Below are 21,669 nucleotides of genomic sequence, written 5' to 3' on the forward strand. Positions count from 1 at the left end.
ATATTATATACCTATATATATATGTTTGTGTATATATATATCATATATATATGTATGTATATATATATGTATATATACATATATATATATATATACACATATATATATAGATATAGTATATTTATTCAGTAAAGTCCATTGCAGCATATGGCTAAAATGCGTGACTGAATTTAAAATTACAAAAGTATATAAATCTAAGAATAATCGGCAATTAAAAAAATCCAAAGCATTAATTATTATAAATATAGTGCGATATTAAATATCAAAAATTACATTAGAAATAATAAATAAAAACAGAAAAAATGGCGGCAAAATACAGAGACAATAGTAAAAAAAAGTCAAATTACACTATCAGTAATTATTAGTTTTATTTTTTGCTGTCAATGGAATGTATACTGTTTTTTTTTATTTCTGTACTTTTTAATAAAGTCATTATAAACGTGGTTTCTTGTTTCAGTACGTAATGAAATACCGTATGGCAAGGGAAGCCATGGAATTAGTGGTAAGTTTCTCTTTATCATTATTATTAATATTCTTTTATATTTCAGTATCGTTATTGGTATGTGTTGTATAAACCTAATAAATATGAATATTATTTTGTCAATAAATGTTTTATTGTTTTTCACTCTTACTATTATTATCATCATTATAATCGTTGCTCTTGCTCAATATATACAGTATCTGTGTATGTGTAAGTCTGTTTGAATGGATTTATATGGCTAAATGTTTATTAACATTAACATTACCAGTTTTGTTTAAGTATTATTAATGTTTTTCATCAATCTTTTATGTGTAAAAATGTATTTTTAAAAATTTCATTTACTTTGTATTTTACAATAATTTAAACTTGAACTTGTTACTTTTTAGGGCACCATACTTGAATGGGCTGATTTTGACGCGGAGGCGGATTGTGAGACACTGAAGGGAGCGATGCGAGGTATTGGAACGGACGAAGATGAAATCACTGAAGTATTGGCCAATCGCACCAACACACAACGCCAGCTTATCAAACATACATTTACCTCCTGCTACGGAAAGGTAGTGGAAAATATTATGATGGGTACATTTTTAAAGAAAGAAAAATGGGTGCACCGTGTTCATTCAGCGAACACATACATAAATTGAAATTTGCTACACCTGCAAAGAGTCTGACTATTCCACACCTATAACTACAGTTTTAATATTAATGCTTGCGGAACACCACGCAGATAGTTCTGAAAAGAACTGTTGTTGTTGGTTGCAAACCTTCAAACAATTCATTTTTAATTTTATCATATCGCAGGATCTAACAGAGGAGTTGAAGGAGGAACTTCGAGGAAACTTTGAGGAGGTAGTGATGGCGCTGTTGGATCCACCTCCAGTCTACGACGCAAAGACACTTCGTCGAGCTATGAAGGTGACAAATTGTCATACTATATATCAGACTTCTGAATATTATATTTGTTTATGTTAATCTTTTCGTCCGTAGCATTATAGTGTTTAAAGCGCATGTATGTGGTTGCACGTATCACACTAATAGTAAATAAACATCCAGTTTAATAAAAAAAAAAAGGGGTTTTTTTTAAACAAACATGGTCTATGACTCCTTTGCCTCTCTTTAAGGTAAGAGGTTTTAACATGTAACATTTAATCTTTGGAGTCGTCTATGATTGTTGGCACGTTCAGGGGAGTACACTGTTGGGGATGTCTTGATGTCTGATGGCGCATGGTATTATACTGTTGCGTAATGAGCATTAGTGCTGACAATTGTTGGCGACTCCAAATTTAAATAAATTAATTAATCAATCAATCAATCAATCAATCAATCAATCAATCTATTTATTCATTTATTTATTTATTTGTTTATTTATTACTCAATCTGAAAATCAACTCCGAACTGCTTCTTTGGATGCCTCTGTAAATTATGTAATATGTAATTTGAGAATAAATGTTTCAAGAATAGGTGTGAAGTGCGTCCTCCAAATAATCATTACAAACACTATGCAAACAAAATAGGCGTTGTGGCTAAATATACACTGGTTTATATATACAGGATGTGTCACATAATATACATCCTGTATCTAATATATCAGTGTATAATAAATTTATGATCTATTCAGGGGTGGCACCATGATTTGCCCGATTGGAGTCCGATGTACCCAACAAGGGGGATGTCCCCGAAGAGAGAAATGTGGGCGTGGTCTGGCTTCGCTCAAAATCTCTCCTAAGTGTTCCAGGGGGCGAAGCCCTCGAAAAATTTGACAATTTAGGGGTTTCAACAGCTTACCGTATTTAATCGCTTTTAGCGTATACTAATGTAGAACATACATTATACAATTTTTGTCTCCGAGGAATTGTGATTCTTCTCCCCGACGTGGGAAGGAACTTGCTTTCCCTGACGGGGAGCCTGGCCCTCGATCCCCACTGGAGCCACTTCTGGATCTATTGCAGATACATGTGTATAATATTGCTTGAATTATAAAGATATTATGGCTTACACTAACCATTTATATATCGTAACGAAACTTCCTGTTCGTTTGTTTTCATAGGGACTAGGCACCGACGAGAAAACGATTATTGAAATAATGTGCACAAGAATGAACCAGGTAAACCACAATGTATGCCTCCAGATATATCACAAAGATTAGTTCGACCATTCGACTGTGTACAGCGTGAACTATTAACTTGACGTGTTTATCACAATTCATTAAGCGACATTGCAACGTAACGGTCTATGCATTGCGATACACCTATTATATATAATTGTAACTAAAATACATGTCAACCCATTATATACTTAATTTTTTTATGATGCGCCTTAAATTTTTATAGGAAATTGAAGGTATCAAAGAAGCTTACGCAGAAGGTAGGTTGCATAGCATCTTGATACTTAAAATTAAAACGTTTTTGAAATCAAAATGTATAACGTAGAGTCGTATGCAAAGTTTCCAGCTTTTTTCCGATTAACATGCATCTGAATTGTTGGTTGGTTTCATTTTGTACACACAACGTCATAACTTATGCAAATAATATAGGCATGTGCAATTTGAAATGGGCGGGGCTAATGCAGTAAGTTGTAATAATCTGTAACACCTACGATTATTATTATATTATTATTATTATGAATGAATTATATTATATATTAAAGACCAACTGATATTTTTTATCAGCTTTATTATATAATTCTTTGTAAGATTTAAGTGTACTCAATCAAATTATTTATTATTGATACAGTGTTCGAACGCGATCTTGCTGAAGATTTGGAAAACGAAACATCTGGTGACTTCAAATATCTAATGGTCTCAATTGCCAATGTGAGTCCATTTAATATTGGTAAAAACCACATTAGCCTATTGTCAATCTAACTAAAAAGATGGTAATTTAATAAATGTTTTATAGGCACCTAGGCAGTTATTGTGATATTATTTTAGGTTAATGCAATGTTGTTCACAATATGACGTTAAGCCGTTGGTATACCACGCGGGTCCACATGAAAATGAATGGTCTAAATTCTGGTAAAAAGTATCTAATGAAATAATCAACAGAAGATTTAGATGACTAGACAAATGAAGGTATGTATTCTGTTTTTCACGAGAACGACATATTTCATTTCTGATGTTTAGGCTGGCCGAGATGAAAGCGATGAAGTAGACGAAGATGCCGCCACCGAAGACGCACAGGAACTGTTTGATGTAAGCATAGTAACTTTCTTAGTAACAAAAGCCATATGATCCCATTTTATCAGGAGTTTGGAACATTAGTGGCAATCAAAGACCTACTGTAGTGAATGTGCCAAAATAAATGGTTTAAGATATTGAATTGTCTATTGTGTAGGCGCAGGGGCAAGCCTCGGAAATTTAGTCATTTAACTCACTCTTATTTAAATGGTTATTCAAAAAAAGTCTCTTGAGTTTTTTTGATAATTTTAATGTATTTGGAAGGGATTACATATGGCTCATTCAAGAATAAAAGTTTACAATAATTTCATAATTCGATTCGCTATTTAATTTTAGGCCGGCGAAGATCGATGGGGCACCGATGAGAGTTGTTTCAATCGTATCCTAGCTACAAGAAACTTTGAGCAACTGCGTTGTGTTTTTGATAAGTACAACGAGGTACGTTTTCCACAACATTAATCATCACCGTCGTCAGCATTATCAACAAACCTTCACCATAATCACCATCGTTATCATCATCATCATCACCACCACCGAAAATATCATCATCGCCATCATTATTATCATTATTATCGAGCCATTTCATTAGGCCTATCATTAATAAATCTGCATATTCATCAACCAGTACCACAGTCATCATTGCCATAATTCCGACTAATTGGTTGTTTGAGTGTCGTTAAATGTTAACTTAATCTGATGCCCTTTATTATTTTTTGTTCACTAATAGGTAGCTGGCTGTGACATCGAAGATTCCATTCGTGACGAAACATCCGGTAACTTGCAAGACGGATACCTTGCTATAGGTGGGTTTCCATCTAATAAAGCAAAATAAAGTAATTCGAGGTTTTTAATTACATATTTCAATAATTTTGATATTGAATTAAAATTGAATGATCTTAGGGTTGATATAGTAGCTATTCTTTTAAACAGTTGCTCGTGCCCGTAGTGTTGGAGAGTACTTTGCCGAACGTGCATATGATGCCATCCACGGACCAGCCACCGACGACGACCAACTCATCAGAGTGATAGTCACAAGATCAGAGGTAAAACAACAACAAATATATAAAAAAAATACACGGCTACGGTCATGTACAATACAGTACTTCATAACTAACACACCATCATGGATATACACATTAAAATTAATATTCTGGTTATTTATACGTTTGTCGTTTCAAACAGTTATTTTATAGAAACGAAAGTAGCATCAGCTAAATTCTAGTGGAGCGGAGTTATGTACGGTAAATGTTGTATGCCGGTAATACAGTCATATTTTTGCTTTCTTTTTAGATCGATCTAAAACGAATCAAGGCAGCATTTTTCGTGAAATACGAGAAAGGCCTGGCAACATTTGTCGAAGAAGATACCAGTGGCGACTACAAGAAAATGTTGGTTGCCTTGGTTAAGGGCGATACCGATGACGAGTAAACCTTCTAGCTCCCGCTAATATTACTATTTGATAATGCTTTAGAATAGTAGTTAGGCCTATCTAGTAATATGAATTTTATATTGTGATTTTAAAACAGGAACTCTAATCACTTGATATGATTGATTTGATCTGATTTTACAAATTAAAATTTGGTGTTAATAAAAATTGGAAAATTGAATATAATCGTCACAATGACATATAGCGCCTCGGAAGTGTTGATGAAAAATGAAACGCATCCGTTCATATACTACCAGTCATTACATAGTGTATTCAGATTTCTTAACGTATATACATACTTAAATGTATCTCAGTTGAGAGAAACCAGGTATTTTCATCAAAAACATAAGTATATCAATATCATCAATCATCAATAATGGATTGTTATTTTAACACGGTGTATATTTTATGTGGCAATGGTTATATTATATTTGGTTTTTCATAAAATGTATATTTAGAAATCTGTGGTTGTTATTGATAGTAATAAATAAATAAACAATCATTGGTGTATGGAGATGCATTATATTATTAAGATTACGACAAGTGAACCATGAGGGCGCTCTAAAATCTCTACATATTAATGAAAGGATAAACAATTATTCACACTATTAAACATTTAATGTCAATAAAATTGACTTTATAATAAATCAATAATGTCATAAATTTTACAAACACGAATATTTCAATATTGAAACGCTAATAACATCATCTATGACGAAAATAAAGTTCAGTCATGTGGATATCCTAATAAAATCGATAACTGTCTTTTGTCTGGAGAAAAAAAAGTAGTGAGAACAGAACATCTGCTTCGTTAAGACAGTGAAACACAAGTGAATATAGCAGACGATACCTGTAATAGCGTTGCAATTTCTACGTCTTTTAGAACGTTCTTTTGCCAAATTTTGATCTCTGTAATTTACTAAATTTTGTCTTGCTAAAGTTTATTGAACAAAATCGACTTGCTTTCAAGTTTTTGAAGACCATTTATGAATGGATTTTAAAAAGTTGCTTCATCTTGTTTTTCTTGTAAGTATACCAGTTACCTGTTCATAAAATCTACTTTCTGTCGTTGAATTAATCACTTTATGTAAGTAATGGTAGTTTGTGTACATTAAAACTTTCAAAACTTCAAATTTACATCGACTTCAATATTGCGTTTGTATATCAAATCTGTCTGCTAGATGTATTTATGCATATTAAATAAAGTATTAGTTGTATGTGATGGTAACCTAAATAATTTTCTATATTTCAAAACTCATTCCAGCATCCATCACTTATTTCTCTAAAAGATTCAATGTCTTATACTATCAGCCGATAAAAGTCTCCTAACGCCAAACTATTTCATTATCATTCTTACATCATGATAATAACTAATGATCCGATACTGATGATGATGATGATGATGATGATGATGATGAAATGATAAGGATAATAATGATGATGAGTTGAATTTAACTGAATTGAAATACATAGTAAAAACAAGTCATTTAAAACAATAAAAACGTTGATAGTAATTGTTATTGTCGTGATGGAATAGACAATAACTGGATTTTGAGTAGTTGCACACGTATTCTTTTTCCATTATTCGATAAACCAGAGCTCCTCCCACCTGAAAAGCTTGATTCCTAGATGGCAGAAAATGAGCTTTCTCAATTTTTGAGGTGTATTTTAATGACTTTTAATTTCTTCAAAATTCAAGGTTTTCCCTCTCTTGAAAACGGTCAGGTAATTAAACTTTCTCATTTACAGTAAATAGGCATATTATGTGTATATACATTAAAAAAATTTGAGTAGTTCCATACATGTTCCTTTTTCCATTAATCGATGAGCCTCAACGAGAAAGTGGGGTCAGCGGGTCCTCCCCCGGGTAATTTGATTCCTAGATGGCGTGGAAATAATGAGCTTTCTGGAATTATGAGGTGTGCTTTAATGACTGTTAAGTTCTTCAAAATTCAAGGTTTTCCCCTCTAAAAATGGTCAGGTAAATTTTTCTCATTTTTTATTACAGTAAATAGGCCTATCATGTGTGTACCGGTATAGGTCTATACAGGGGGGGGGGGGGGTAGTAGTTGCATACATGTTCCTTTTTCCATTAATCGATAAGCCTCAACGAGAAAGTGGGGTCAGCGGGTCCTCCCCCGGGTAATTTGATTCCTAGATGGCGTGGAAATAATGAGCTTTCTGGAATTATGAGGTGTGTTTTAATGACTGTTAAGTTCTTCAAAATTCAAGGTTTTCCCCTCTAAAAATGGTCAGGTAAATTTTTCTCATTTTTTATTACAGTAAATAGGCCTATCATGTGTGTACCGGTATACATACGGGGGGGGGGGGGGACAGTATACGGGGGGGGGGGGTACAGTAGTTGCATACGTATTCTTTTTTCCATGAATCAATGAACCCCAAAAAGAAGGGAGTGTAATTCTCCCATTATAACAAAAGAAAATCAGCTCAAGGTTCCAGTAAAGGTAGATCTAGATTTTTTTTTTTTTTTTTTTTTTTTGCATAACCCTCAGATCCTCTAATGCTTCGTGCGGTCTAAGAGATTGATGAAGCAAGAAGCAATCAAATGATATCAACTACCCAACTAAACACTTCACGTTATAATAGCGTTATCGTTACATATAGTGAAATGAAATGCAGTTAGGTGTTTAAAACTGTTTTTGTAAAAACTTAAATACTTTTTTATATCGTATTTTCCTAATAAAATAACGTCACAAACGTTTCTGTAACGCTGAATAAACGTTATTATATGACGTACTCTGACCACAACACTTAAAACGTTCACAAATGTTACAATAACATTCAGTTTTTGCTGGAAAATTTAAAATACACTAGGCCTATACATTTAAGTTAATATTTTTTGGTTCGCCTTTTATCTTTATTACCACTGAACTGTAGTTGCCATGGAAATTGTATCTTAATTAAGTGTATCTGTATCTGTACGTATAGGTCGATGTTTATGAATATGAACGTTGTTAATATAATTTTACTTACCATCAATATTACTTAATTAAATATTATTGTTATATAATTTTATTATATTTTGATAGTTGTTCTAATGAAAGCATAATATTCTCAACTAACATATTTTGTATAGAGTATGATTTTTTAACTAATTTCAATATTTGTTTTTTATAAAGCTTGGTTTGGTAGGATTTCCTACATCTTCTGGTAAGTAATTTTTATTATTATTGGTTTTTTTTTATGAATGCTAAATTGAAAAATAGCCTGTAAGGTTGGATGAATCGAACACATGCAGGATCACTGGTGCACTGCAGCTCAAAATATATATAACATATACAAAGAGAAAAAAAAACTTTGACGGTTGAAAGGAAAGATGTGCACCCGCCTCTTGAACGCTTCATGAACTGAGATGGTGATATGAGGCAGCCGGTTCCAAGTTTGTTCTCGATTGTTGCAGTGTTCAAAAACCCCTCTTTTCTATAGAACATCTAAATAGATATTGAACAGATTCTATTAATAGAAAATCTATAAACTACTGCTATATAATTTTAATATTTATTTATTTAAACAATGTTTAATGTTTGGAAACCGCTTATTGATTCCGTTCACATTTGAGTTGTTTTTGTTTTCTCTTGGTGTATTCTGTTACAATATACCTTTTTTTCTTGTTTTCTTTTTATTGCTTTATTGAGAGAAATAAATGCATGTTTTTACATTTTTAAATAGAAGATATATTGAAGAAAATTTATGCAAAAATATCAATCCCTAAATTTAACTGAAAAGTATATTACAAGTATTTTGAAATACAAATCTTAATAATAAACTATTGATTTTGTTATCTTTGGAAGCTGTTTTCTCAAACCTATATGGCTGATATCCAATGAATGAAATATTCGTAATTTCGACAATTCTCAACCAACTTCCATCAAATAAACACTGTTTTAAAAGAAAAATTCAGGAAAAATTGGTTTTGACAGAGCAGGTCACACATAGAATAAAACATTCGCCTCCATCATTGGTCTTTCACTTTTGTTTTTAAACAATTGTCAAAACTACAACTATGATCTTGTACGTTCCAGCGATCTATCATGATATTCATTAGTCCGATCAATACTTAATAAATACATTTTATTGATTACGAGTAGTTACCTGTGTTAGTTTGGTACACACTCCAAGTATAAATCAATAAATGGAAAGACGTACTAAACCTACCCAGACGTTAGAATAACGATGTGTAGAGTTTACGTGCCAGAAAAAACTCGATATGAGAAATAACTCAATAATGACAATAATAATAATAGGAGCCATATAATTCTGAGGAGTAAATACAATGTAAGCTCAACATTACTACAATAATTTATTTGGTCGTAACTTATTCACAGAATGTGTATACCACGTTGAGACTTAAATTGCATTATTGCATTGCGTCATGATATGTACCAAATTTGTTATTATTATTATCATTATTAAATTATTACTATCAGTATTATTATAATTATTATTATTATTATTATTATTATTATTATTATTATTATTATCGTTATCGTAATCACTCATTATGGTTAATATTATAATTATAGATATCATTATCACTTGTATTGCTATTAATATTACTATTTGTATTATAGAATATTGATTTACATACTTTTTGAACAAAATGTTTAAGCTGTACTTATCTGACTCTTCGAAAAATGTCAGGTTTAATAACAGGAATTTTGCCAACTTCGTCTATCCATGACTACTGTACTAAAACGTTTCAGAATAGCGCCCACTATGTCCTATACCATTTCCAATCACCATCTCCACACCACACCTCCCCATCGATAACTGGCTATTAGTAAATTAGACCCTTGATTCTTGATGTTAATACAGCTTTTTATTGCATTCCACGTCTTCCTAAACTATAGCGGCATCCCAATCTGATTTTTTCATAGTAATTTACTGCGGATTGATAGTGCTATGTACTACGTATATGTATAGGTATAATTTTTGACCTACCTGACGTGGAAATGTACCGAATACTCAGTACATTTGAAAACAACTGCGAAAAAAATCGCAAGTTGTTCTCGGGTGGGACTCGAACCCACGATCTCCAGATCGTCCACGTCAGGTAGGGCAAAAATTACACCTATACATGTTTCTCCTGACGCAAATCCAGCTATTGTCTATTATTCCATCACGACAATAACAATTACTACATAATATGGTTAATAGTGTTATGCCCTATAATGTGTACTTATTATATTATTCTGTTTTTTAAGCTGTGGATGAATGGGACGAATGGGGCGAGTGGGCGCCTTGTCCAGTAACGTGTGATGGTGGTGTAACAATTCGCGTAAGAGATTGCATGGGATCTTCGTGTTCAGATGACGGAAGTTTTGGATCTGAAACAAAGGCTTGCAAAACTGATGGATGCCCAGGTAAACCGTTTAAAACAGTCACACACATCCATATTGATATATGTGCACTGTTACACACCGTTTTTATTTCTTGTTGTAATTGAAAGTGGTAAAATTTTTAGTACTGTAAGTTGCTTCATAATTGGCAACAGTTTATTAAACCGAATTAAATGTAAAACATAAATGAAAAATACGCGAAAAGGTCAATAAAAAGTAATAACACAAAACACACGAAACACCTTTTCCGTTATAATTCTGTAAATTTACCTTTTATTAAATTCCCATTCTGTAAAAATAGTAGGATATTTTTGAAACCTAACTAAAAATGTTTCCAATATATTGTTTTTATGTGCAGTTGACGGTGGTTGGTCAAATTACACTGATTGGTCACCATGCAGTGTATCATGCACTGGTGGAATCCAAACGCGTAATCGCACTTGCACGAACCCTGCCCCAGAGAATGGTGGCGCCGATTGCGTAGGAGACTCAGGGGAAGAACAACGTTGCAATGAACAGGAATGTCCAAGTAAGTGGATGCAAATCTACCACAAAACGGTTTGTAGCAGGAATGAGTAAATGACATAACATAAAAGTACCTATTTTAGTTGTATAATAAAAAGGCGAGTATCATACCATTAGACTATAAAGACCTACATGGTATAAGCTCAAATATATCTCTGGGCAATCCCTTTCATACTATTGACTATTGATGATCATAAATACTGTATAGTTGAGCTGTGGTTACGGTTGTGTTTACGGTGCTACGCAGCTAACCTAATTTAATACGGTGCTACTACAATAACAGCTGCGAACTAAAATAACATTGTGTGAACGTTTGAACAGTATGACAGAAAGTGTCTTGTGGTTAGATCTCCACGTATATCCTGTATTTAAGTGGTCAAATAGGTATGGTACTCGCCTTGAAAGCGAGCGTTTGCATGTTCGAATACAACCAGAGACCCTTTTTTCATACAACTGAAATTCAGGAACTTTTCGTTGATGAGCTATGCTTGATACGATTATTATAATGTTCTAGGCCTATTTGAATACTGTTATATATAATTATGTATATATATATATACATATATATATATATATATATATATATATATATATATAAAATATATAGACAACGCTCTTGATATCATTCTGCTCACCGAAACATGGCTCCGTGAGAATGATTCTGCGATTATTGCAGCGTGTAAACCTGATGGGTTCCATTTTCATTCATTTCCAAGAGAAGGTAAGAGGGGTGGAGGTATTGGTGTGATGTCTAAGGTACGCACCAAATGCTGTAAACTTGATACCTTCAAGTGCTTTGAGGCTTTTTAAAATTGAATTCTCTAATCTCATTGAGAAATACATTCTTTCTCCAAATTGGATTATTACCGGTGATTTCAATATTCACTTTGATAAACCTGATAATCAACACACTAAATATATTATGGAAACATTGGAGTCTACCAATTTATTCCAGCTAATAAGTGAACCTACAAAACGACATGGACACATCTTAGATCTCTTAATTACTAATAGCCCTTCCTTAATCATAGAATTTCATGTACATCAGTACCATCTGTCAGATCATTTTATGCTGCATGCTCGAATTGATTTTTCCAGATCACCAAAGAGTAAAAAAGAAATTGCTTTTCGTAACTTTAAGAACGTCGATTCTTAGAAGAAGGGACGTTCTAAAATCAAAGTTATTTGAATCTTTTGGTGATTACCTTACTGGATCTATTGATACCGATGTTAATTCTTATGTATCTCTTTACAATCAGACTCTTTGTTCGCTTATGGATGAGTTGGCTCCTGAGAAACTAAAGATTGTTTCCATTAGATCAACTTCTCAGTGGTTCAACGATGACTGTAGATCTGCCAAGAAAAAATGTCGTATCCTTGAACGCAAGTGGATCAAATCCAAAACACCTGGAGATTTAGCTGCATTCAAGAAACAAATTGCAACATATCACACATTTCTTGGTGTCATTAGGACAACTTACATTCAGTCTAAAGTTGATAGCTGTGGCGATGACCAAATGCGTTTGTTTCTTTTAATTAACAGCCTTCAGGGAAAAAAGGAGACAATCTTTTACCATCAGATTCATCTGATAAGCAACTTGCACATGTTTTAACATGCTTTTTTTGTGAGAAAGTTGCAAGTCTTATGAATTCACTTCTTGGTCCATCTAGCAATGGAAGTCCATTACAACAAGATGTTCATCACCATGGAAATACTCTAATATTGCTTTTCTTTCTAAGCTGTTAGAGAAATGTGTTGCATCAGATCTCATTCGATTCCTTGATAGCAATACATGCTTTGACCCACTTCAATCTGCTTACAGAAAGCATCACAGTACGGAATCTGCGATATTATAGCCTGTCTCTTATACACATCTAGATGTTTTCTTCTATGCATAGTTTACACTGACCATATTTAAGTTTGTGTGTGTTTGATTTCTTTATGATTTCCCATTTCAAAGACTATTCTTTTTAATTCCCGTATGGTTTTAGAGAGTTCTGTTCTTTGTTTTTTGTTTTGTTATGTTTTTTGGGTATTTTTCGTGCCTGAATAACTTGATGTATGTCTATTCTATGTATGAGTTTTGTCCCTCGTGAGATTTTATGGTAGCTATATATAATATCAGTGCTATATCAGGCATTTACCTGGACCGTTCTCTTTATTCCTGCAGGTGCAAGTTTTGGGCCTTGTTGCTTGACCTTCTTTTTGATGATTTGCGAGTTGTGTCACTTGATGATTTATGTTTTTCGTGCAGCCAAGCTTATTTTCACTTTTTTTTTTTTTTAAATATTTTGTGAAGTGTCCGTGTGGGAAGTGTCTGTTTATCAGCTTTATGACTGTACCCCCAACGTTGGTTTTGACGATTTTACTGTATGGGCGTTAAACCATATTGCTTCTGTTTGTTCCTCTTGTTTTTGTTTGTGGAGCCGTCTTTGTTCTAGGAATGTTCCATGTTTTCTGTCTATCCACCATGCTGCAATGCTTGGTTGTACGTAGGTGCAGCTTTAATTAAGGCGTCGTTTGTTTCTTTTATTCTTAGTTGCCGGTGGTTGGTCAGAATGGGGGGACATGACGTACTGCAACACTGACTGTAATCAATTCCGCTATCGGGAATGTGACAACCCCGAACCTCAACATGGCGGAGAAGAATGCCCCGGAGAGTCTTCACAAAAATATCAGTGCAGTATATTGGATTGTCCAGGTACTAAAAATGTATTTTCCCCATCTACTCCCAGCCTGATAAATTGAACAGGAAGACTTTGTTCGAGCAAGTCAAAATGGAAGGCTCTCATTGCGATAAGAGGAACCAAACTCAAGGGCGGATCCAGAGATGTCAGAAAGGGGAGGGGGGCGAAATGGGGGGGGGGCGAAAGTGTGCCCGATCGAGGCAACACTGCCCTCGGGCGTCCGGACACTCCCCGCGATTTTTTTTTGTTTTTGTTTTTGTTTTCTAGACGCCAGAAAATAACCTCTGAGGCGTTTTGGGCGATCAATTATTTCGTTTTATTTCTTTATTTGTATTTTACTGGTAGTGCCTAGACCCTCCTGGCCCAAGGACTTTTATCCGTTATTTACCTGTGCCGCCGCCAGTGCTTGGCACAGGTTGCTTATCACATAAAACCTCTTGTGATGGCTGTAATGCTTCACATTTGCAAGATATAGCAATACAAATAATAAGTATTAATATATAGCAGTTCAGATAGTTTAACATACCTTAACTTGTACTACTCTAACATCTCGCTTCCATCCTTGGAGGTGTCGTTTTCGCTTACTCTACCTCTAAACGTTCCGAGCTTTCACTACCGAATGTGATTTTCCTAGCAAAACCGATGATCGTGTGATTGTGAGTCTCTTATCTATAAGATCCAATGCGGCCTCAGGCGGTAAGGCAAGCCTGCGCATGACTGGCTCTTCGCGATAAACTGCGGGTGGTGGACCTTTCCTGTCACTTGAATCTATTTTACCCCTCCTGTTATACTCCTACACTTTGGAGTCCTCCGAAGGTCTGCTTTAGCCACCATAACCAGAGACGTACATTATTTAAAAGGAACAACTATAGAAGGGGTAAGACGGAAAGCATATGTTGAATATTTCACTACCGTACTTCTTTAATGCTTTAGTAAAATGTAAATTATAATAAAATGGTGTTGAATATGACACTAATTTGTTGAATTGCCTCCTAAGTTGACGGCCAGTGGGGAGAGTGGTATGTACATGATTGTGACGTAAACTGCCATGGCCGAAAGACTCGTAGCTGCGATAACCCAGAACCATTACGTGGAGGCGAGTATTGCATTGGACCAGACACAGAGGAATATGGAAATTGTACTGATTACGACTGTGTTCAAGATGGTATGTTAAACTATATTTTTATCATTATTTTTTATTATAGGCCTACTGATAATATTGTTTAAAAAGATATGCTACCTTTAGATCAGGCTTTTTTCCCCTTAATTTTACCAGTTAACAAAACATTTGTAATATAGTATAAACATATATACACAGACAAATGATACTAATAAAGTGTTTGCATTTTTGTATTGTCACTATGGTAAGTTCCGATGTTTCTCTAAATACGTCACCCATATTGAAACTTGTTTATCTTACAGGTGCATGGAGTAGCTGGGACGAGTGGTCTGAATGTTCCAAAAGCTGCTCCTACGGTATCCAAACCCGCTACCGTTACTGCGACGAACCCTACCCGAGAAACGGCGGCGCTAACTGTCCCTTGGATGACCCTAACCAGTCGGAGCGCTCCTGCTATCTTCAGGCGTGCCCTCGTAAGTGATTCGTATTCCGGATTGTCAAAACTTTAAGAATAGGTCTGAAGTTTCACTTTCGTATTTTATGATTTAATCCGCCTGTTGTGATACGTTTGTCATCGTATCTAAATGTTAAATGATTGTTTACAATACCATTGATTTTTTTTTTGTAAAGAATCGAGCAGGTGACACATGTAGGCCAATAAGACAAAGACATTTAGCATGTAGAAAGTTGCAGGTAACCGGAAGAAGGAAATCCCAAATGAAACGACCTAGCATGATACAGTGCAGTCGGGAAAAAATGCTTTACAATGGCTCAAGTATTATATAACGAATGTATAATTCAATGTAATATATGCTTAATAAAGGTAAAAGTAGGTAGAAAGTTAGGAGAATAACCCATAACTTGCAGTGCCATTGTGCTGAATTGCATATGAGCGTGGTACGTAAAGCAGCCGTAACTACAAGTTCACATCATTCCACGACAGGGGCTGAAATGAACCATAACATCGCGGCAACATCCTGCTCTTCCGAAAAATGCAATGGGTTCTTTAAAGTGCACACGAGCCAAATGTATACACTGGACCTTAAGTCCTTATCCGAGAAGTCTTGGTTCTACGAACCGGACCCTGGGCGCGAGGAGCGGCTGGAACCAGCGCCGATGTTGTAATTAGCGGTGCCCTTGCTTTACCACTCGATCACTCTACTCGACAGATACGTTCCCTGATAAGACATTCTGTTGAAGTTGATTGCATTAGTATCTGTATTTTATAATTATTATTAATTAGTTTTCAAGTGCATTATAAGTGGGCCGATATATAGTACAAAACAAAAGTAAATAACGATACTGAACTTGTGTAAATGCGATTAATAAACGGCCGCCATGAATGATTATAAAGCATTGTCGTTTAGTTAGTGCTCTAGTCTGACAAAAGAGGGCGCTTTTTAAATTACACCAAGAGTGCATAACTTGTTCTTGAAAGTAGTTTCTAAATATTTTAATGCCTGTTTGAAATCAAATGTAATTCACTTCGTTTTCATTTGATAGAATTTGATTACATTCAATTTAATTTGATTTGATTATATTATTTTCAATTGAATCCAATTTATTTCAATTCAATTCAATTCACATCATATCAATTTACACCATGAACATTTTCCTTGAATAATTTTTAAATTTTTTATTTGTTTTTTTATTTGACAGAACCTTTAACTCATAGAAAGAAATACAAGCCAAAGCGGAATGATATCGATTATGCATTGATCCTGGCTATCATTTTCGGATCACTCGGAGGTCTAACTGTCATATTGCTAATAATACTCGGAGTCCGTCGAAAACAACTGAAGCGAATACGAGATAAATTAATGGTAAGATGTTCTACAGTGGTAAAATGATCTAAAGTCCGCCCTGGTAAGATATGATCTAAAGTCCGCCCTGGTAATATATGATCTAAAGTCCGCCCTGGTAAGATAATGAACTAAAGTCCGCCCTGGTAAGATGTAATCTAAAGTCCGCCCTGGTAAGAAATGATCTACAGTCCGCCCTGGTAAGATATGATCTACAGTCCGCCCTGGTAAGATAATGATCTAAAGTCCGCCCTGGTAATATATGATCAACAGTCCGCCCTGGTAATATATGATCTACAGCCCGCCTGATAAGATATGATCTACAGTCCGCACTGGATTTTGGAACTGAAAATCTTAGGTGGCCTCCTGCTTCTGTCTCCACAATTAAAGGGTTATCTTTGTGTTAAAAGATTGAAGGCTGTTTTAGAGTGTGGTCTGAAGTTAGAGAGGTCTTGGAATTAGAAGGGTCTCAAATCGAAGTGTGCACCTCGTCAGTGTAGAATATGCATTATCAAATCAAAATAGCAAAAGTAGCATACTGTACTCCCCGTAGCATCACCATAATATTGATATCTTGAACCATATGCATTAAAAGTTGTTAAATACATAGGCCATAATAACCTGTTTTAATCAAAAAATAAATTATTTATTCTATTTTTTAGGAGGATAGAGAGAAATCCGAATTGTACAAGGAAGCTGCGGAAATGAGCATTATCCCGGTAAGTTTATTTAAAATATTCATGATATATATTTTACGTAAATATGATAATCCTTTGCATAACATTTTTTATGCCAACTGAACAATCATTATTATAAATTACTTTTATTTAAATAATCACCTTATTATTCTAAAACAATAATCGCCAATTCATATGAACATGAAATTATGTTTAACTATTAAAAGGTTTAATAATACTATTCAAATATTATTTATAGGGTACTTATTTGTAACTAAAGCTACTGTATTTAATTAGTTGGTTTTTTAGTAGTTTGGTAGTTGGTAATTAATTTGACCGAGTCATAAGTAAATGATTAATCTATAGCATCTATGATTGACTGATGATGAATTAATGTGACCTACTATAACATGTAGGATAGTTAGTAATGGAATAATATTGTTAGGCATATTTATTGCAGGTAGGAAAACGAAGCGCCGCTGCTAAACTACGTCGCCAGAAAATGAAGGAGAAACTGAAGAAAGGCGGAGAAGGCGACAAGAAACCGTTGATCCAGAAGAGTGTATGTTATATAATATGCCAATGGAACATAACGCTATTGATGAATATACAAAAAATAAATAACATTAGTGATTTTGAGTTACAAACCACAGATTGATGATTACTAAATCCCTTCAATGATTTAAAGGTCACATTAAGAGCAGTATTTATCGGAAGGGATGATCATTGTTACTATACATATATAGGCCTATATTATATCTGTCTCTTATACACATCTAGATGTGTATAAGAGACAGATATATATATGAATATATCTATATATGTTACAGTTCATCGACACAGTATTCCAGTTTGAAGAGTTTGATACTCAACGACCCGAGAGCTCATTGTCGAGATCTAACAGCTCGCTCTCTCGGCCCAGATCAGCGGAATCTAGGCCCGGAACAGCTGCATTCGACCGCCCTCACTCCCGACAAGTCAGCTTCAATGAACGACCTAGTAGCCGGGTTGATACCCCGATGATGATGAAGGGTCTGGAACAGGTGTGTGATATATCAGATTATTATTCGGCTTAGTCACACTAAAAATAATGTACCACATACAAAGAAAATACAATATTTTTATTACATGATCTTAAAAATAAATATACACCTGTATATTTCAGAATCATTTGTCATAAAATTAAGTTTGAAATTATGTTATCGGGATTACATATAATCCATATTAATACACCAGGATTTCTTGCTGAATCACTGCCAACTGAATATATTCATTTTTAAGGTAATAATTTCTGTGTTCAGAAATGTAATATTTATTTTAAGAATTAATTAATAAAATAAATAAGGGAGAAATGATGTAATAATAATAGTCATAATCAAAATCATAATAATAATAATAATGATAATAATAATATTCATTTTCACTTGTCATATGTTTAGATTGATCAGCAGTTGCGTGAAATAGCTGGACAACAGAACGCAGGCAACAAAGATTCAAAATTAATTACTTTTGATTACCAACATGGAAATTCTAACTCTGGTAAACCAGAAGAAGCTGTGGCAAATATGACGTCACTTGAGGCAGCCCTGGGAATGACGCCTGATTCGAAACCAACTGGTGGTAAGAAATGATATAAATACGATTAATTCCAATCATAATAGCTAAAGGTTTGTTCCAAATTCTTCTTTTTAAGCATTGAATTATGGAACGTCATCTCATTATTTAACATTCATGAACAGCAAATTCGTTCGTAACCATCAGCATGCTTCATGTCTTACTTTTGTTTTGACACAGTTCAAATGAAAGTTTAAATTCAATTGCTATTTGTAATCACTTCAGCCCACCATCGAATGGTTTTGTGTATACCTTGTGCGGGGTGGAGAATATATAAAAATATATCATAGTCGGTGTTTTTAGCATGATACCAACATTTTCCTTTCAATTTATTCACCGGTAATCAATGCAATTTGGTGGTGTTTTTTTATATAAGGAATAGCAAGCCTTAGCGCTGTTATGGACGTTAAAGGCCGAGGAGGAAGGTTACCTAGCCTAGGAACAAGTACAACTATAAAGGGATTGCCACCACTACCACAGCACCTGGGAGCCCTGCCTCCTTTAAACACGTCAAAACAGCCTCCTACGGTGAACATTGAAACTGTTACGGCTCAGGTACCGCAGGAAAATTCAAGAATAGGTATCACTCTCAATGAAGCTATGGACGGTGGCAAAGGCGGTAAGAAAGCTGCCGGCAAGCATACTTTGAACTTACCATTGAGCAGGGTAAGATAGTTCCCATTAATAGAATTTTCATTAATATTAACAAACAAATATATTAGTACAGTACAGTTGTCCGGTTGGCGGCTACATGCTGTTCTCAGCCTTGACGAGTTATTTCTGAATCATCATATAATAAATGTAAAATAATAATAATAATAATAATATTAATAATAATAATAATATATTTTTTAATTTAAATATTGACATAAATACAATGAAAATAAATATATGCAGGCTAAATATTAGTTTCTAATCAGTTATCATCTATGTAAACGGTGATTATGATTTCCAGGATTTACATTATTCGTATTAGCAAGAAATGTCAGTCAATTGATTTGTGTTGATCTATGGGCCCAACATTTCAATCTCCCATGCCATTAGAGAGAATGTGTCTTTAAGAGTATACCAACTCGTGTATATAGAGGTAGTATGTTCTTATTCATTACCATCTCTCTTACAAAATTTAGGAGGAAGAGGTTGACGAAATCGTGGAAAATTTTTGGGAAGTACCTCGTGAGAGTATTGAAATCGTTACTACACTTGCAATGGGAAGCTTCGGTCCTGTGATGAAGGCCAAGGCCTGGGATCTTCTGAGCAGCCAAGGGGCATCACTGGTTGTTGTCAAGGAATTAGATTGTGAGTTAATTGTTTTTGTTTGCAAAATAGACTTTTAAACATTCCTATATAACAGCTTTCTTTCCCCAAACTTCCTATCATATTAACAAATTCAATGTCATTATGCTTTGTGTAGCGAACGCATCTCCAGCCACACGAAGCGCATTCGTAAGAGAGTTGGATGTGCTTAAGAAATTGGATACGCATTCGAATGTCATATCTTTACTTGGCTGTTGCACTATACTCGGTAAGTTTTCAAAAATAATTTATTATTATTATTTATGTTATTTTTTATTCATTGAATTTTACTGCCACAGGAAATATACTGTAGGTCTATTCTTGGGCAAAGGCGAAATGTCCCATAGGAAACCACATGGCCGAGCGATTAAGGCAGGGGCACCGCCTGTGGTTCTGTTGGTGGAACAAGGCTTCTCGGATAACGACCGTAAACCGTAGGCCCAGTGTACACAATTGGCTCATGTGCACTTTAAAGAACCCAATACATCTTTCGAGACGAGTAGGGAGTTACCCTGGTGTACTGGTCCATACAGCTCCTGTAACCCTGCGCTTACGAACCATAAGTTCCTTTGAAGGATGTAACTACTTAAAAGTAGAGATGTTTAGCTCAGTTTGAAACCCAACTTCGCTAATTCAATTATTTATGTCAAAGCACTATAACGTTGGAACACCGCTTCTCGTCAGATCACCGAAGTTAGGCAAACGTTAGACCCGAAAATACCAGGATGGGGACTATTTTTCAAATACATGCTTAAGTGAGCTGAGTATTTGATGGGGTACCTGCTACCTACATCAGTGGCACACGGTACACAAGCTCAATAATTAGTTTGATTCCAAATCTCCAGTTGATATTGAGCAATTTATGAAAGACCCCATCTTGCATTGGCTGTGATGGAGTAAATACATGTGGCTCAGTGATGGCGCCAGGACCTGCCCGACGGAGCGAATCGAGTCTCACTTGGCCGGATATTTGATGAATTATTGGGATTTTTATATTACTTATTTGATAGGCATCGAGTTACTATAATATGACTTCATGTAGGCTATGCTTTCTAAGGTTGAAATCAGCTTCCAAAACCAAAACTTTTGAATAAAACAAGAAACAAAGAGTATGCAATGTAACCATCTAATTTATTTTCAAATCCTCATTCTTGAAAGTGAAATTCTATATTTTGGAAATTTTGCATGAAATTTGTCAACGCTGTCATGGTGGAGTTGCTTCAACTATCACGATGTATTCCAACCATCATGAGGCTATCTAAATGAGCATTTGTCATAACAGAACGCAAATTATTTTTAATTAGTCTAATTGAATTATTATTATTATTATTTTGATTATTATTATTATTGTTGTTATTGTTATTGTTATTGTTATTGTTATTGTTATTGTGATGAAAAGTTAACACAAACAATATGGTGGCTAAACGAATATTACATGTAAATAATTTTTTTGTATTTGTTTGTTCCCTGACAAAAAGTATCGTCTTCCCCGACGGGGGGGGGGG

The 21,669-nt window shown here is 34.6% G+C and overlaps 2 protein-coding genes across 3 annotated transcripts in view; both read left to right on the forward strand.

Annotated features, from left to right (window-relative positions):
- The window catches only part of LOC117118261 (annexin A13-like), an 8,130-nt gene extending 1,911 nt beyond the window's left edge, over window positions 1-6,219 (forward strand). Inside the window, exons 2-12 of the mRNA XM_033262810.1 lie at window positions 458-502; window positions 868-1,038; window positions 1,283-1,396; window positions 2,529-2,585; window positions 2,812-2,845; window positions 3,214-3,293; window positions 3,603-3,671; window positions 3,993-4,094; window positions 4,384-4,459; window positions 4,587-4,699; window positions 4,947-6,219. Coding sequence (XP_033118701.1) covers window positions 458-502; window positions 868-1,038; window positions 1,283-1,396; window positions 2,529-2,585; window positions 2,812-2,845; window positions 3,214-3,293; window positions 3,603-3,671; window positions 3,993-4,094; window positions 4,384-4,459; window positions 4,587-4,699; window positions 4,947-5,084 — 999 coding nt within the window. The 3' untranslated portion in view covers window positions 5,085-6,219. The remainder of the gene's footprint in view (window positions 1-457; window positions 503-867; window positions 1,039-1,282; window positions 1,397-2,528; window positions 2,586-2,811; window positions 2,846-3,213; window positions 3,294-3,602; window positions 3,672-3,992; window positions 4,095-4,383; window positions 4,460-4,586; window positions 4,700-4,946) is intronic.
- The window catches only part of LOC117118260 (tyrosine-protein kinase Shark-like), a 22,097-nt gene continuing 6,399 nt past the window's right edge, over window positions 5,972-21,669 (forward strand). The window contains exons 1-15 of one of the 2 annotated variants that reach the window (XM_033262808.1): window positions 5,972-6,108; window positions 8,223-8,253; window positions 10,308-10,466; window positions 10,801-10,971; window positions 13,508-13,669; window positions 14,653-14,820; window positions 15,078-15,248; window positions 16,435-16,598; window positions 17,240-17,296; window positions 17,715-17,816; window positions 18,085-18,297; window positions 18,694-18,874; window positions 19,245-19,534; window positions 19,999-20,167; window positions 20,283-20,393. In XM_033262808.1, the coding sequence (XP_033118699.1) occupies window positions 6,073-6,108; window positions 8,223-8,253; window positions 10,308-10,466; window positions 10,801-10,971; window positions 13,508-13,669; window positions 14,653-14,820; window positions 15,078-15,248; window positions 16,435-16,598; window positions 17,240-17,296; window positions 17,715-17,816; window positions 18,085-18,297; window positions 18,694-18,874; window positions 19,245-19,534; window positions 19,999-20,167; window positions 20,283-20,393 (2,185 nt within the window). In that variant the 5' untranslated portion in view covers window positions 5,972-6,072. The remainder of the gene's footprint in view (window positions 6,109-8,222; window positions 8,254-10,307; window positions 10,467-10,800; window positions 10,972-13,507; window positions 13,670-14,652; window positions 14,821-15,077; window positions 15,249-16,434; window positions 16,599-17,239; window positions 17,297-17,714; window positions 17,817-18,084; window positions 18,298-18,693; window positions 18,875-19,244; window positions 19,535-19,998; window positions 20,168-20,282; window positions 20,394-21,669) is intronic. The other variant, XM_033262809.1, reaches the window with a different exon arrangement.

Source organism: Anneissia japonica, unplaced genomic scaffold (assembly GCF_011630105.1).
Source record: "Anneissia japonica isolate Jap-2015-1 unplaced genomic scaffold, ASM1163010v1 scaffold288059_len961885_cov194, whole genome shotgun sequence".
NCBI classification, from domain to species: Eukaryota; Metazoa; Echinodermata; class Crinoidea; order Comatulida; family Comatulidae; genus Anneissia; species Anneissia japonica.